This window comes from Podarcis gaigeae, assembly GCF_964106915.1.
Source record: "Podarcis gaigeae genome assembly, chromosome: 17".
Classification (NCBI taxonomy): Eukaryota; Metazoa; Chordata; class Lepidosauria; order Squamata; family Lacertidae; genus Podarcis; species Podarcis gaigeae.
In genome coordinates this window covers 4,502,151-4,518,170 of record NC_139694.1, presented here as the reverse complement: position 1 = coordinate 4,518,170, position 16,020 = coordinate 4,502,151, and the positions used below count along the sequence as shown (strand labels likewise).

General features: G+C 45.0%; 2 protein-coding genes across 5 annotated transcripts in view; one reads left to right on the top strand and one right to left on the bottom strand.

Annotated features, from left to right (window-relative positions):
• Positions 1 to 16,020, top strand: part of IDUA (alpha-L-iduronidase) — a 63,397-nt gene that overhangs the window by 24,553 nt on the left and 22,824 nt on the right. Inside the window, exons 1-3 of one of the 2 annotated variants that reach the window (XM_083718978.1) lie at positions 12,078 to 12,159; positions 13,253 to 13,335; positions 15,860 to 15,967. In XM_083718978.1, coding sequence (XP_083575104.1) covers positions 13,302 to 13,335; positions 15,860 to 15,967 — 142 coding nt within the window. In that variant the 5' untranslated portion in view covers positions 12,078 to 12,159; positions 13,253 to 13,301. Of the gene's footprint in view, positions 1 to 12,077; positions 12,160 to 13,252; positions 13,336 to 15,859; positions 15,968 to 16,020 lie in introns of those variants that run through there. The other variant, XM_083718977.1, reaches the window with a different exon arrangement.
• Positions 1 to 16,020, bottom strand: part of SLC26A1 (solute carrier family 26 member 1) — a 48,051-nt gene that overhangs the window by 14,416 nt on the left and 17,615 nt on the right. The window contains exons 3-4 of one of the 3 annotated variants that reach the window (XM_083718908.1): positions 8,889 to 9,144; positions 6,160 to 6,275 (exon numbers count right to left, since the gene is read on the bottom strand). The exons of 1 other annotated variant lie outside the window; for it this stretch is intronic. The gene's annotated coding sequence lies outside the window, so the exon portion shown is untranslated. Of the gene's footprint in view, positions 1 to 6,159; positions 6,276 to 8,888; positions 9,575 to 16,020 lie in introns of those variants that run through there. One more of the 3 variants, XM_083718910.1, reaches the window with a different exon arrangement.

Genomic DNA, 16,020 nt, shown 5'->3' with positions numbered 1-16,020 from the left:
AAGTGAAAATTGCCTTTCTCCTCCGTCGAATAAAAGTGTTACATGAGTGAAAGCACTGAGCCAATCCTGGATCCAACCCACTGCTTGTCAAAAATATTTTTTAAAAAAACCAGGCAAGAGGTAGCAGTCTGGCTGGCCTCAGGAAGTTGGATGTGTGTACAGTGGTTACAGAGGCTTATGGTTACAAACTCCGCTAACCCAGAAATAGCACCTCGGGTTAAGAACTTTGCTTCAGGATGAGAACAGAAATCGCACCGCAGTGGTGGCAGCGGGAGGCCCCATTAGCTAAAGTGGTGCTTCAGGTTAAGAACAGTTTCAGGTTAAGAATGGATCTCCAGAATGAATTAGGTTCTTAACCCGAGGTACCACTGCATTCTGCAAAGCCAGGAGGAAATACAGTTGTACCTTGGGAGTCGAACGTTTTTACTCTCAAAAGCCGCAGATGTGGAAGTGAGTGTTCTGGTTTGCGAACGTTCTTTGGAACCCAAACATCCAGTGTGGCTTCCAATTGGCTGCAGGAGCTTCCTGCAGCCAACTGGAAGCCGCTCTTTGGTTTCCGAATGTTTTGGAAGTGGAACGGACTTCCAAAACGCATTCCATTCGACTTCCAAGGTACAACTGTATACGTTTTGGAAGTGTAATGGACTTCCAAAACGGATTCTGTTTGCGACTGTATGGCTATCTTGCTACAGGATCGGCACTGCCAATTTCCTGCTTTAAAATATAAATTAGTGGATTCTCAAGTTACGGCTTCTGAGTCAATTTTCAAGTATTCTTTAATGGGAATAATAAAGGAAAAGGGGAGAGGGAGCTTTCTTCGAGGTTTCCATCACATGCTGAAGAGGAACCCCTTAGCTCTAAATAAGGATAGCTCTAAATAGGGATCTGCATTAAAAAAAACCAACAGCTTGCCTCTTCACCAGTGCAAGTGGTTGCAGCAAACTAGAAAGAACCTCTTGTGTGCAGGCCCCACCTCACCCTCCCTGGTGCACTTAGCCTGTGCTGAATTGCCATCCTAGAAGAAAAGTGCAACAGCTGAGTTTAAAACAGGGCTGCCAACTATTTAATTTAGAGGTGATGGTCTTCAATTAAGAGAGGTTAAGAACCACTAATGTAAATCACATGGAGCAAATTTTATGATGTCTCCTGTATATTTACTAGTCTTTGGAATTATATGCCTGCGCAATCACCGGTACGTTTCTGTGAACACGCAAGCTTGCATCTGCTGTTTTTCTGTCTCGGGTTTCTCCTGCCGCTGGGGAGCCAAATTGCTCCTCAACCTTATAATTACGATTATAATAATGTAACGAGATGAACGGCAAAACATTAACTCGCCAGGTTGTATCAGACAAGATTCCTACTGACCCATGAGATAATTGTCTAGCCATGCCCTTTTATCTGTTGTCTGCACATATTTCATCTCTAGATGTTGATCACTGGCCATCCCGAGTGGGTCCAATGAACGCTGGAGTCTAACAACGTCGAGAGGGTAGCATGTTAGCTGCCTCCAATCTAGACTTGATGTTCCTGCCAAATTGGCCAAACATACTATACTTTCCCGTGCATAACACACACCCGTGTATAAGACACCCCCTATTTTGGGGGCCCAAAGTTGTTGAGCTTTTTTTTTTTTGGGGGGGGGGAGGATTGGAGTTGTTGTTGAGCTTCTTTTGCGGGGGAATGCAGTAAATCACTAATCAGACAGTTGCAATCAGTCGCGCCGCTTGATGACAATCGCTCGCGTCTGCAACAAGCGTTTTCCCAATCGCCGAAAGTAAATAATGAGCACAATTGCCACAGTGGCAGCCAATTCTCAGCAGCCCTTGACGCAGCAACCAATCACACACACATTTATCTGCAGCCACTGCAAATAAACCCTTGCTGCAGCCACCAATTGCACACCAAATCGCCAATGACAATCAGTAGCTTGCAGCTGCAACCAATCACCCGTCACCTCTACCCACTAGCCGTGTATAAGACGCCCCAGTTTTTAAACCTTATTTTAGACTGAGAAAACCTAGTCTTATACATGGAAAAGTATGGTATATTTGGGAGCCTCTTGCTTATGATGTTATTCCTTCACTGAACGCATTCATAAGCCATCTTATCTGGATGTCCCCTTCAATGCATGAGTAACCACAGAGAATGTCCTTGGGTGGACGTTCTGCTATATATTTCCACCGGTTTAGCACCACGAAAGGACAAGTCATAGCAAGGCTGGAAAAACCCGCTGCCAGCCGGGGCAGACATTACCAAACTAGATGGACCAATTGCCTCCCTCGGTATTCAGCAGCTTCATATTTATATACCGGTACATAACTGGTAGAGCAAGAGACTCTTAATCTCAGGGTTGTTGGTTGAAGCCCCATGTTAGGCAAAAAGATTCCTGTGTTGCAGGGCTTTGGACTAGACAGGATGACTTTTGTGGTCCTTTCAAACCTTACAATTCTATGATGCTATGACAACAAGCCACTGCCATGGGGGTGGGGAATCTATAGGGCCTCCCTAGATGCTGTTGGACTCCAACTCCCATCAGCCCCAGCCAGCATATTCCCATGCTCAGGGATGATGGGAGATGGAGTCCAGCAACATCTGCCACAGGTTCTCCAGGAAGCGATACTGAAGTGAGCCGTCATTGAGAGTGCTGCGCCAATGCAACGAAGTATTCTGCTGTGAAAAGCATGCTAATAAAAACGAGAGAACTTACCTGGAGTAGGTCCTGGCCTATAAGAATAATGGATGTTAGTTTTTGCCCTGTGCACTGATGTATAACCCTGTACGTGTCCACCTGGAATCATAGAATTGTAGCGTTGCAAGCGTCAACTAGTCCAGCACCCTGCAAGGCAGGAATCTCAATGGAAAAATCCAGTAAGTCTAGCTGCCATAAATGGAATTTATTCCCAGGGTAAGTGTATATAAGACTGCCATATCGTTGTAGTAATTAATTGTGGCATATATCATTTGTTAAATTCTTTGTCATTTTTATTCTTATAGATTTGTGGACGCCCAAATAAGCAATTTGAGCAGTGCTATTTAGATAAAGGCCAAACACATATAATTGAACTTTAAACCCACTCGCTGGCTCACTTTCCCTCCATGTGATGCTTCCCTTAGACGATGGTCATGGGTTCTGCTCGCTAGCTGTACAATTTGTGTGTTCAGCTAGAGCCAATTTGCGGTTAGCTATGCTGGATTAGCCCACAAATAACAAGAGGTGAGAGCAGCACCAAAGAGGTTTAAGCAGATGGGGCTACTGTGTGGGAAAAGTTCGTTAGCAAACTTTTTCAGCAGGGGGCAGGTCTACTGTCCCTCAGATCTTGTGGGGGCCGGACTATATTTTTTGGGGGGAAATGAATGAATTCCTGTGCCCCACAAATAACCCAGAGATGCGTTTTAAATAAAAGCACGCATTCTACTCATGTAAAAAGATGCTGATTCCCGGACCATCCGTGCCTGGATTTAGAAGGCGATTGGTCCGGATCCAGCCCCTGGGCCTTAGTTTGCCAACCCATGGGATAGAGGTTGGGAGATAGGTAGGGAGATAGGGAGTGAGAGGAGAGAGAGTTGGTTCTGAGTAGAAGCATCCACTCTGAGGAATATATCACAAGCTAGAGAAAGGAGTCTCTGAGCTTAGGGTGAAGGACAGTGTGTGGTGTCCTGTAAGAGTAATATGCCATGAATTAATTGGGAGACCGAGAAGAAGTAGAAGCTGTGAGTCTGCTTAGGTCTCATTCCAGTCAGAAGGGGAGAGAGTCTTCTACAAAAAGAGAAGACCCCCAAACCAGTTAAGAGGGGTGTGGTGATCCCTTGGATCTGTTACCTCAAGTACCTCAGGAGTAGGGTTGTCTAAGGGGTTTTCTGTGTAACCGACAGAAAATACCACCTTGTTTAAGAACCGGAGTATTAAGCAGCAACAGCTGTGCAACAACTGAGAAAGAACTGAAGTGAAATAGCATTACAGTCATACCTTGGGTTGCAGGTGCTTCAGGTTGCGTTTTTTTGGGTTACAGACCCGCCGAAACCCAGAAGTACCAGAACGGGTTACCTCCGGGTTTCGGGGGTTGCACATGCGCAGAAGCGCTGAATCGCAACCCGTGCATGCACGGACGTGCCGCTGTGGGTTGCGAATGTACATCCCGCACGGATCACGTTCGAAACCCGAGCATCCGTGTATAATCTGAAGTATCCTATGTTTTACCCACTTGTGTCATAAACCTCCTTTGTTTAATAAAATCTTTCTTGTTTATTTGATCAAATCCTGCCTGAGACTCCACATTATTAAGTTTTCCCTCACACAAGTCCCCCACAAGGTAATCTGGGGTAGTTTGTGGGAATCTGTCGAATTGGTGTTCTGTGAGGTGGGTGCATTATATTTAAGTGAGGGCAGGCCCAACGGCGCCAGGGGAGGAAGTGCCGTCACAGCTACATATTCAGGCCCTCCAAGTGTCCCTATTTTCCAGGGATATTCCCAGATTTACAGAAGCCGTCCCGGTTCCTGATTTGTTTTCAGAATGCCCTGCTTTTCCTTAGGACGTCCCTGTTTTCATCAGAGAAATGCTGGAGGGTGTGAAGTTATGCACCCACGAGCCAAGGAGATAAGTACCATATTTTTCGCTCATTAAGACACACTTTTTTCCTCCTAAAAAGTAAGGGGAAATGTCTGTGCGTTTTATGGAGCGAATGCACTGGGTGGCAGAGGGATCCCTCGGCTACCGCTGCAGTCATGAGCTGAGGGATGTCTCCGCAGCCGGAGCCATGGCTCCCATCCGTCGCTCGCTGTGAAGCCAGCAGAACAAGAGCCGCTGCGCAGCTATCTCTTTTGCTCTGCTGGCTTCAGCGATAGCTGAGCAGCGGCTCTTGCTCTGCTGGCTTCACAGCGAAGCGGGAGGAGGGACGGACGGGAGCAAGCAAAGCGAGAGCCGCTTACATGGCTTCTCTCCCGCTTTGCACAGCTCTCACTTTGCTTGCCCATCCCTCCTCCCGCCTCGCTGTAAAGCAAGCAAAGCACCTGTCCTGGTGTCTCCTCCTCCTCTTTTACAGCAAGACAGGAGGAGAGATGGGCAAGCAAAGTGAGAGCTGCGCAAAGCGGGAGAGAAGCCATGTACAGTGGTGCCTCGCAAGACGAAAAGAATCCGTTCCGAGAGTCTCTTCGTCTTGCGGTTTTTTTGTCTTGCGAAGCAAGCCCATTAGCGGATTAGCGCTATTAGCGGCTTAGCGGATCAGCTGTTAAGCGGCTTAGCGGATCAGCTGTTAAGCGGCTTAGCAGATCAGCTATTAAGCGGCTTAGCGGATCAGCTGTTAAGCGGCTTAGCGGATCAGCTGTTAAGCGGCTTAGCGGATCAGCTGTTAAGCGGCTTAGCGGATCAGCTGTTAAGCGGCTTAGCTGATCAGCTGTTAAGCGGCTTAGCTGATCAGCTGTTAAGCGGCTTAGCTGATCAGCTGTTAAGCGGCTTAGCTGATCAGCTGTTAAGCGGCTTAGCGGATCAGCTGTTAAGCGGCTTAGCGGATCAGCTGTTAAGCGGCTTAGCGGATCAGCTGTTAAGCGGCTTAGCGGATCAGCTGTTAAGCGGCTTAGCGGATCAGCTGTTAAGCGGCTTAGCGGCTTGGGAAAAGGGGGGGGGAGGAAAAAACCCCGCAGGAACTCGCAAGACATTTTCATCTTGCGAAGCAAGCCCATAGGAAATTCATTTTGCGAAGCAGCTCCAAAACGGAAAACCCTTTCGTCTAGCGGGTTTTCCGTCTTGCGAGGCATTCGTCTTGCGGGGCACCACTGTAAGCGGCTCTCACTTTGCTTGCTATAAGCAAGAAAAGCGAGAGCCGCTTACATGCTCTGCGCAGAATATTTTTTTCTTGTCCCCCCCCCTCTAAAAACTAGGTGCGTCTTATGGATTGAAAAATACAGTAACTATGCAACCTTTAGAAGACAGCCGTGTATAGTGAAGATTTTTTAAAGTTTAATGTTTTGTTATGTTTTTATATATGTCGGAAGCCAGAGTGGCTGGGGCAACTCAGTCATATGGGCAGGGTATAAAATCTGGAACAATCTATCTTAAATGTTATAAATGCTTCCAACACGTGGGGATTCCCAAATCTCTGCTAGGAAGAGTGAAGGAGTGAGTCACGGGGTGCCATTTGTGTGTCACTGTTAGCTATACTTGCCTCGCTGATTGATACGTGGTACTGTGACAATGCTTTCATTGATGGGTGCCATTTTCTCCTTGCCGCTTCAGAGTTCCCAATAGACTTGGCAAGCATTTATTGGCCTTGCTGCTGCGCTTTAAAAACAAGAGACAGTTTATAAGGTGAGGAAATTGAATCTGGTTTGGATAAATCATGAGGAAGGAGTTTAAGAAACCGAGTCTTAAACTATGGCTCTGCAGAAAAACAAATTAAAATCTCACATCTAGGCATACCAAATAATTCAACCGATCTAAACTTTGTAAACCATAAATTGGGGGTTTCTTTTTTGTTTTGCATGATTTAGTCTTCATTTCTCCTCTCTTTTGCCAAATTTTGTTTGAGTTTTGCAAATTATGTGATGAGTGAGCAAACAGATTCATCTGCAAGGAAGCCTTTTTAAAAATCAGATATTTTAGAGACATTAAACCCAAATTCTGCTTCTTAAATAAGTCATGAAAGCTAGAATAAGTTCACCCTGAAATTGAGTCTTTTTTCAAACAGTTTGTCCCAAACTGGCAGCATTCACAAGGTGGGCAAGACAGGCCAGATTTGTAGGGACTCTTCCTTTCACTATCAATTTGTATATTTTTTCAATAATATCCAGAACTTCTATTACTTTGCCCCTTGAACCAATCTGAGGAAACAGTAGATGTTGCTTATATTGTACCTTAGGCCTTCTAAATGAATTGACTTCGGAATCTTGGTTCTAGTCCCAGTTCCTCTTAATATTGTATCCAAATCACATTTGACCCAGTAATTGTTAATATTTAATTAGTGAATCCATATTTATAATCCAACAGTTTCCTTTGCTTTTTAACCAAGAAAAGGGTTGGCAGACAAGTGAACTTACTGGTCAGATATTGTCAATTGATGATCTGGGCTGTGGTTTAATATTGTCAAATATTCAGTGAAGCCAAGAGTTCAGTTTACCATTTTTTATTTAATTGTGACACAGTTTTGTTTTGTTTTGTTTTGTTTTAAGCAGGAACAGGGATAAGGGCTTCTGCTTTGTTAGCCTTGCAGCAGTCGGGGCCAAAACTAAGAGCACAGCTCCTTCTGATCATCTATAAATAACTGGAGGTATCTCAAAACAGGCAGAAAAACAAAGAAAGGAAGGGGAATGAACGGATAATAATGATGATGATGATGATAAGTGCTAAAGGTCAACGTTTTGAAATACAGTTCTGAGATGTTTGCTTTTGTGATGTTTAACGTGTGTCCTTAAATTGTATCTTGTAGTTTGATATGTGGCTTGTAAACTACCGCATTTTTCGCTCCATAGGGCGCACCTGACCATAGGGCGCACCTAGTTTTCAGAGGGGGGAATCAAGGGGGAAAAAATGATTCCCGCCCCCCCCCCAGCTCTGGGAGCAGCGGACAGGCTGCAGGCAGCCTGTGCGATTCTCCCAGACCTTCTTCCTGCTTTTGTGGGAGGTGGGGGAATTCCCCCACCTCCTGCAAAAGCCCACAGTTTGGGGAGAAGGGGACAGAAGTGTGCAGCCTGTGCGATTCTCCCAGACCTTCTCCCTGCTTTTGCAGAAGCCTGCAGAAGCCGTGCGCTCTTTAAAGTGCCTGCGCGGCTTCTCCTGGCTTTTCTGGGAGGTGGGGGGATTCCCTCACCTCTCGCCTGCCTCCCCCCTGCATTCGCTCCATAGGAGGCACTCACGTTTTCCCTTGCTTTTTAGGAGGGAAAAAGTGTGTCCTACAGAGCGAAAAATATGGTACTTTGGCAAGACTTTCTTGAAAAGCAGTATACAAATTATACTACCTACATGCCTACATACAGTTCTGCATAGAAACATCACAGATGTAATTTCGTCATTTCAAATCTTTTGGCTCAGTGTGTGTGCGTGCGTGTGTGCGCACCTCCCATGAATGGATTTTTGGTTTTTACTTCAGGTTCCTTCAAAGCAGTGGCCCTCTTAAATCCTACCACAAACCTGCTTGTTGGTGTTGTCCTGGAGGGTGATACATTTTCTTTAGCGTTTTTAAATCGGTTTGACATTATTTGTCGTTGTATACTGGATACTTTCTTTGAGCAGTATCAGGAAAGTGGGTGAAAATAGGACAAGCTCTTAAAATATAGTATCCACAGTTTCCCCACCCTACTCAAATGCTTTCTTTTTCAGTCCAAGAAGATACTGGGTTGTTTTTTTTTTGTGGAAGCTGGGAAAGCTATCTATCACCTGTTACATTAAGGTGAAACGATGGAAACATTCAGCCCAGATAATATTCAGAGCAGCAGTTCCTTTGCCAGCAAGCAGCATTTAAAACATAAATGCTATCCAGAGTTCACTTACAGACCTGTTCTGAAGGCATATAGATGCTACCCTAAGACCAGTATCTGCTAGAAAATTAATATGTCAGTGTATGAAACTAAAGGAAGAAGAATCCATTTTATGTCATCCTGTGAAAGTCTAGAGTGAAATAAATGAATGCAATTAGAAGGCAATCCAGGCTGAAATTGCCTTATAAGCTTGCTATCAAAACTGGGCGATGTGTCACAGTTCAGCATTATCCTGATGCTCAGCTCAGATACAAATTCCCACGCCACCCGCTGCCCCGATACGGAGGGATGATTTCTCTAATTTAGGACTGTGCTTTTTAAATCCGGCTGCCTTTTGCTTCTGTTGCCTGTTTTTCTCCGTAAAAATCACGACAGCCTATGACTTGAAATACATTTAATGCTCGCCCAGAAGCTCACTCACCTCCATCGAGCAGGGAGCTAATGATTCTTTTGTTTTCATCTCTCTCCTTTTGAAACTGCCTCTCGCACAGCCTCATTCCTCCGGCGCACGCATTGCTGAGGGAAGCTCCCAGGATCAGCTAACAGAGCAAGGCTGGCTCTGTTAGTGGGAAATCGCAGGCCTCGTATTTTAGCAGCTTGAAGGCTCTCATTGTTGTGCTCGCAGTTCCGTCCCTCGGATGCACCCTCCTTATTCATAGGCATTTCACAACGGCGATCTTACAATATCGCCGGGCGTTCGGTGGGGAGAAACGGGGAATATTAGCAAATCCTGCGTGGAAAATTAAAACCACAACCTCCCCCCCTGGCAGTTTGAGATTAAATGTGAGATCTTCCCTTTGTAGCTTGACCTTTGCTCCGTGATTTACTTTTAAAACTACGGGTGGAACAAGCTTTTTGTATGCATCTGTGCTACTTGCTTTTAGAGTAAACATCAGACTGGTTTCCATTGTTTGAAATGGGGGGGGGGGGGTTAGACAAGCTGTCAGGTCAGTTAGATTTCAGCACAGCTTAAGGAAAATCCTCCTGGCAACATTGTGCTCTTTGCTCATCCCGACGTTCTCCTGTTCCATCTCGCTCCCAAGGCCAGGTAATTCTAACACTGAGGCTTGGTTCTGCTTATCCAAACATCTTCTGATTTCAAAAATACTGGCTGGGCTGAATCGGATGAATAAGTTTCAAAGATGGGAGTGGAGCATGGTAGCATCTGGGGTTTTCTGACTTTTCAGACCCTTGTACTGGTTACCTGAGATCACACCATTTTTTAGAGGTCACTTAGAAGAGAAGAAGAAGAGTTTGGATTTGATATCCCGCTTTATCACTACCCGAAGGAGTCTCAAAGCGGCTAACATTCTCCTTTCCCTTCCTCGCCCACAACAAACACACTGTGAGGTGAGTGGGGCTGAGAGACTTCAGAGAAGTGTGACTGGCCCAAGGTCACCCAGCAGCTGCATGTGGAGGAGCGGGGAAGCGAACCGGGTTCACCAGATTACGAGTCTACCGCTCTTAACCACTACACCACACTGGCTCTTAGATCAATGTTTCTCAAACTTGGGTCGCCAGCTGCAACTCCTATCATCCCTGACTGCTGGTCCTACTAGCTAGGGATGATGGGAGTTGTAATCCAACAAAAGCTATTTGAGAAACACTGACTTGGGCTGGCAACCCTAAGGCATTGACATTGCTTAATATAGTACAATCGAGGGGAAATGTGTCTGGAAATTATTATATAGCAGCCCTGGAGTTCATGGCTCCCAGCTTTTTAAAACCTGCCAGCTCTCACCTAAAGAGCAGGGGAAGTTGAACATTTGAGTTGGCTAGCACTTGTCCTACTTGGGCTCGATGCTGGACCCTGCAGAGAAGGCAACAAGGCAGGTCAGTGGTTGGTGGACCATGGATAGCTCTGACAGAAGCTGAGAGTTGACTCAGCCTTTTCAAGATCCTGGTTCTAGGCTACCTTGCTCAGGTGCCACTCCCTGACGGCTAACTTTAGGTTCTTAAAGGGCCAACCCTCTGATCAGAGGAAGGGCACTCCTGCTGGCATGCACCCTCAACCACAGGACCACAAGAGGATCTGTCCTGGAGTGTCAACACAAGGGGGCTTGTGAAGAAGGCGCAGCAGAGGCTGTACTTTTTGAGAATCCTAAGGAAAAACCATCTTCCGCAGAAACTGCTGCTTGCCTTCTATCACTGTGCCATTGAGAGCGTGCTCACTTATGGCTTATGGCCGCCGAGACCACATAACACCGGTCTTGAAAGACCTACATTGGCTCCCAGTACGTTTCCGAGCACAATTCAAAGTGCTGGTGTTGACCTTTAAAGCCCTAAACGGCCTCGGCCCAGTATACCTGAAGGAGCGTCTCCACCCCCATCGTTCTGCCCGGACGCTGAGGTCCAGCGCCGAGGGCCTTCTGGCGGTTCCCTCATTACGAGAAGCAAAGCTACAGGGAACCAGGCAGAGGGCCTTCTCGTTAGTGGCGCCCACCCTGTGGAACGCCCTCCCATCAGATGTCAAAGCGATAAATAACTACCTGACATTCAGAAGACATCTGACGGCAGCCCTGTTCAGGGAAATTTTTAATATTTAACGCTGTATTGTTTTTAACACTTGATTGGGAGCTGCCCAGAGTGGCTGGGGAAACCCAGCCAGATGGGCGGGGTACAAATAAATTATTATTATTATTATTATTATTATTATTATTATTATTATTATTATGTGTGTGGTACGGAAGCTGTACTACCCAGGACAGGATGGGGTTGTGCAGAGTTGTTAAGGCAGCAGAGAGCATTGTTGGCTACCCACTTTCCACCTTAGAGCAGATTTATGCCACAAGGTGCCATAGGAAGGCACTGGACATAGTAAAAGATCCATCGCATCCTGGTCACTGTCTCTTCGAGCTCCTGCCGTCGGGACGGAGATACAGGACGATAAAGACAAGAACGAGCCGTCTCAAGAACAGCTTCTTCTCCAAAGCGATCTCGGCCCTGAATGGGAAACCTGGACTTTGAAAGTCATCTAATCTTCCTTGCTGTATTATATTGTATTGTTTTAATTAGTGTTTTTATAGTTGTTCTGATTTTGTGTGGAGTGCCCTACCTGGGTGGATGGAGCAGCCAAGTAATTTTCATTGTTCCCGAGAGTGGGCAATGACAATAAAGATATTATTATTATTATTATTATTATTATTATTATTATTATTATTTGGGTCCATATGGAGGCATTTGGTTCCTCAGTGCCTGTGGAGTCTGAGCTCTGGCCCTACAGATACGGGAAGTTCTTCTGGGGGCTCATGTTCACGAGGCTGTGGTCCCCTGATCACCAGAAGCAAGCTCGGAGCCCTGCCCCTGGTTTGGCTCCATAGCTGGAGACTCTGCAACCTCTAAGTCCAAGTCCTAACTGCAGATGGACTCTGGGGTTATGACACCACCGCTGCTTGGTTTGGCTTAATGAAGCAAAGTCCTTCTTTGTGAGGTGCTCTCCGAGGTTCTGGAAAGCCTACCCTTTTTGTTTCCTACACGAACTGGACTTTCCTCAGCTCCATGTAGCCTTTTCATCTGGCTTGGGAAAGGAGTTATGCTGTAACCGGGGCAGCTTGTGAGCTTGTTGCACATACAGATCAGCGACACTGTTGCTGTGATGCATAAAATATAATGTGCCTGCAGTCCCATCTCACATGCGTGACATCCCTTTGTCCAAATATCGGTGCCAGTTCATTCTTCTATAGATACGCATGGTATGATAAAAATCCTCTCACGATAGATTTCTTGCATTGCCAAACTCAGTAAGATATTTCGATGTCCTCCACCTCCTTTTGTGAAGCCAGCACGTGCTGTATTTGGCTGACACAAAACTAAAGTTAATGATTTTTTTGCTTGTTCGCTGTGTAAGTAAATATTTTAATAGTACATAGGGGAGCATCTGGCAGAGACGCAGCTAACTAACCTCAGGGTACAGAACTGTTTTCTCCCCTCAAAGCTGTACTCTTCCTTGAATGAACAACTTGAAAGTTTTGCTTAGTTACCAAAAGTGGCTCCATGTATAAAATCAGCTATGATCATTTTCAGAAAATTGAGGTCATGTGGTTTGCTCATACAAAAATATTGCATTTAAGACAATATTTATTTCATTTGAATACCACCTTTCTGCCAAGGCACCCAAGGAAGTTTAAAATTTAAAGTAATAAGGTAAATGATAACATGTAAAAAACCAAGCCAGATGGGCGGGGTATAAATAAATTATTATTATTATTATTGACAGGAAAGTCATGCCTATGATCTTGGAAGTCTGATGGGTCATTTGCTCATGCAGGTTGTCATTTTATGAATACTACGCATGATTGCTCTGGCCCAAAGTCTTTGTATTTAATGGGGAATTGACTTGGTTTGCAATGTTGTTGTTGTTGTTTAGTCATTTAGTCGTGTCCGACTCTTCGTGACCCCATGGAGCAGAGCACGCTCAGGCACTTCTGTCCTCCACTGCCTCCCACAGTTTCATCAAACTCATGCCGGTACCTTCGAGAACACTGTCCCACCATCTCGTCCTCTGTCGTCTCCTTCTCCTTGTGCCCTCCATCTTTCCCAACATCAGGGTCTTTTCCAGGGAGTCTTCTCTTCTCATGAGGAGGCCAAAGTATTGGAGCCTCAGCTTCAGGATCTGTCCTTCCAGTGAACACTCAGGGCCGATTTCCTTCAGAATGGAGAGGTTTCATCTTCTTGCAGTCCATGGGACTCTCAAAAGTCTCCTCCAGCACCAGAATTCAAAAGCATCAGTTCTTTGGCAATCAGCCTTCTTGGTTTGCAGTGGATCTAATCATATTTTTTCTGCAGGGAGGCCAATGGGACACTTCATTACAATTTCACCAGCCTAGACAACTTCATGGATCTTCTTTGGGAAAACAAGCTACGTCCAGGTAAATCTAATCACTTGTTTTTTTTATTAAAAAAAATGCTGCCAATTCTAAGCTCCGTTAAACAATGTATAGCTTAAGTTGTTAGGAGTTCTATACAGTGCTTTGCTTTCTTTGAGAACAGCAGAAATTTAACACGCCAATGTTAAGTTAAACTTCTACCAACTTTAATGAGCAAGGGGCAAGGGCAAATTGTGAGTTTCTGCAATTTCTGCAATAATGTAAGCACTGAAGTGTAGGCTCCCAACTCAGCTGAATGGTGTCCTTTTACTTCGGAACTCAAGGGAAACACATGGCTTGCCAGCAGTACATGTGAAAAGGATCTAGGGGTTTTTTTAGCTGAGAAGTTTAACATGAGTCAGCAGTGTAATGCAGCACCAAAAACAGCTAATGCTATTCACAACTGCATCAACAGAAGTATAGTGTTCCGATCAAGGGAAGGAATAGCTCTGCTTTATTCTGCCTTGGACACAGGAGTCCTGTGTCCAGCACTGGGTGCGACAGTAGAAGAAGGATATTGACAAGATGGAGCATGTGCAGAGGAAGGCAACCAAGATGGTCAAGGATCTGGAAACTAAGCCTTAGGAGGAACAATTGAGGGAGTTGGGTATGTTTAGCCTGGAAAAGAGACTGAGAGGAGAGATGGTAGCAGTCTTCAAATATCTAAAGAGCTGGAGCAAGCTTGTTTTCTCCTGCGCTAGAGGGTTGGACCCAAAGCTTCAAGTTGCTAGAAAGGAGATTCTAAGTCAACATCAGGAAGAACTTTCTGACAGTAATAGCCGTTCAACAGTGGAATGGACTCTAGAAGGTGGTGAACTCTCCTTCCTTGGAAGTTTTTAATCCGAGTTTGGATGACCATCTGTCATAGATGCTTTAGTTAAGATTCCTGCATTGCAAGGGGTTGGGCTTGATGACCCTTGGGGTCCCTTCCAACTGTAGAATTCTATGCTATCGGGCTGGACTGAAGAGGAATGGTGGGGACCGCAGTGGGCCCCTTCCTGCACCTTCCCAAGAATAGGAGGACAGTATAGATTTAGAACAGTGGTTTGCCGAAGGGCATAGTACAGAGGCTGCAGAGGGGGAAAGCTGGGAAATAATTGGGAGAGGAACAGCAGAAAGAAGAAGCACCGAGGGAGAGACAGCTGACAAACTCAATGTCTTTGGAAAGCATTCCTGATACCCCCTCTCCCAGGACCAGGCGGGCATTGAGAGTAGTAGAACAGAGAGCTCAGAGGCAGAAAGCTCAGATCGGCCGGCGCAGGGATGACGTAGAATAGGAGAAATGGAGCAGGTTGGACTTCAGTCAGAGCAATGTCATTATTTAATAGAGACTGCATTCCTTCGTCTCTCTCTGTGAATACTGAATAAATTACATGGTAAGAGTTCTTCTCGTTTATCTGCTTCTTGGCTGCCACCGGGGGAGGGATCTGATTCTCTGAAGCCTGACACATGCTTATATCTTTCCCCTTCTCCCAAAAGAGTCCTAATCCACTCAGAGTATTTGTATGATCAAATGGAAAGGTGGCATGGCTTTTTTTTTTTAAAAAAAATAATATTTATTGCTTTTAAACACTACAAAGAAAAAGAAAGAGAAGAGAAGAAAAAAAGGAGAACAATACAATACAATATATAAACAATACACAACACAACACTAACACAATAAACTAAACAAAACCAAACAAAAACAATTTAAAACACACATCTTACCATACCAATATCTTAACTTTCATTCCCTTGTTTCAACGACCTCCTCACACCTCCCTTTTTGTATTCCACTTCTATTAATTGTTTCAGCAAATCCTTTCCATCTTCCTCTATTTCTGTCATATAATTGTCTTAACATATTTTAACCTTATTTTCCCTTTAATACTCTAGTAATCTATTTATACTTAATTCCTTATAACATTTCTACTAAAGCCGTGTAACTTCATTCCAACATTTTTCTAACACTCATTAATTTTACATTATTTCTATAAATAGTCTTTAAACTTTTTCCAGTCTTCTTCCACCGTCTCCTCTCCCTGGTCTCGGATTCTGCCAGTCCTTTCCGCCAATTCCATATAGTCCATCAACCTGGTGATCTTCTGTCGATGCTCTTAACTCATTTCCAATTCCCTTCTGCGAGTCTTCTTCGTACTTATACAAGAACTTTGCTTTGTCTTCTACTGATCTTATTTTTATTTTCCTTCCTTTGAGGGAAAAGTGGCATGGCTTGGACCCAAAGAGCCGTTTTAGATGTGCCCAATATATTTGTGTGCCTTTTTTAAAAAAACTGATTGCCAGAACCCGCACCCTGTGCCTTTATCAACATTTGTTTAGCTCTTTCCTTTCTCTCTCTTCTCTGCAAACTGCCAAAGTCATGCAGAGAATGGCTGGGCCCTGCTGCCAGACTCCCCCATGTTCACAGCCACATAGTTCTTTGGTTCTTGGCCCATGGCGCCCAAGCGCAGACCAACGGATGCTTGGCACTGCTCAATTCAAAAGCACTGAACAGGTTTGTGTGGGTTTCCCTCCCACCCAAACTCAGGATTCGAATTGATGGGAAGTCCCTCGGGATACTTCACTGACTTTGAAGACAAAAGGCAGGTGATACAATGGAAGGATCTGGTTGCACAGTTGGCCGAAAGATATATAGGTGAGTTAACAAAATGTTAATTTGTCAGTTCAGCTTTTCCACAAACACGTCTT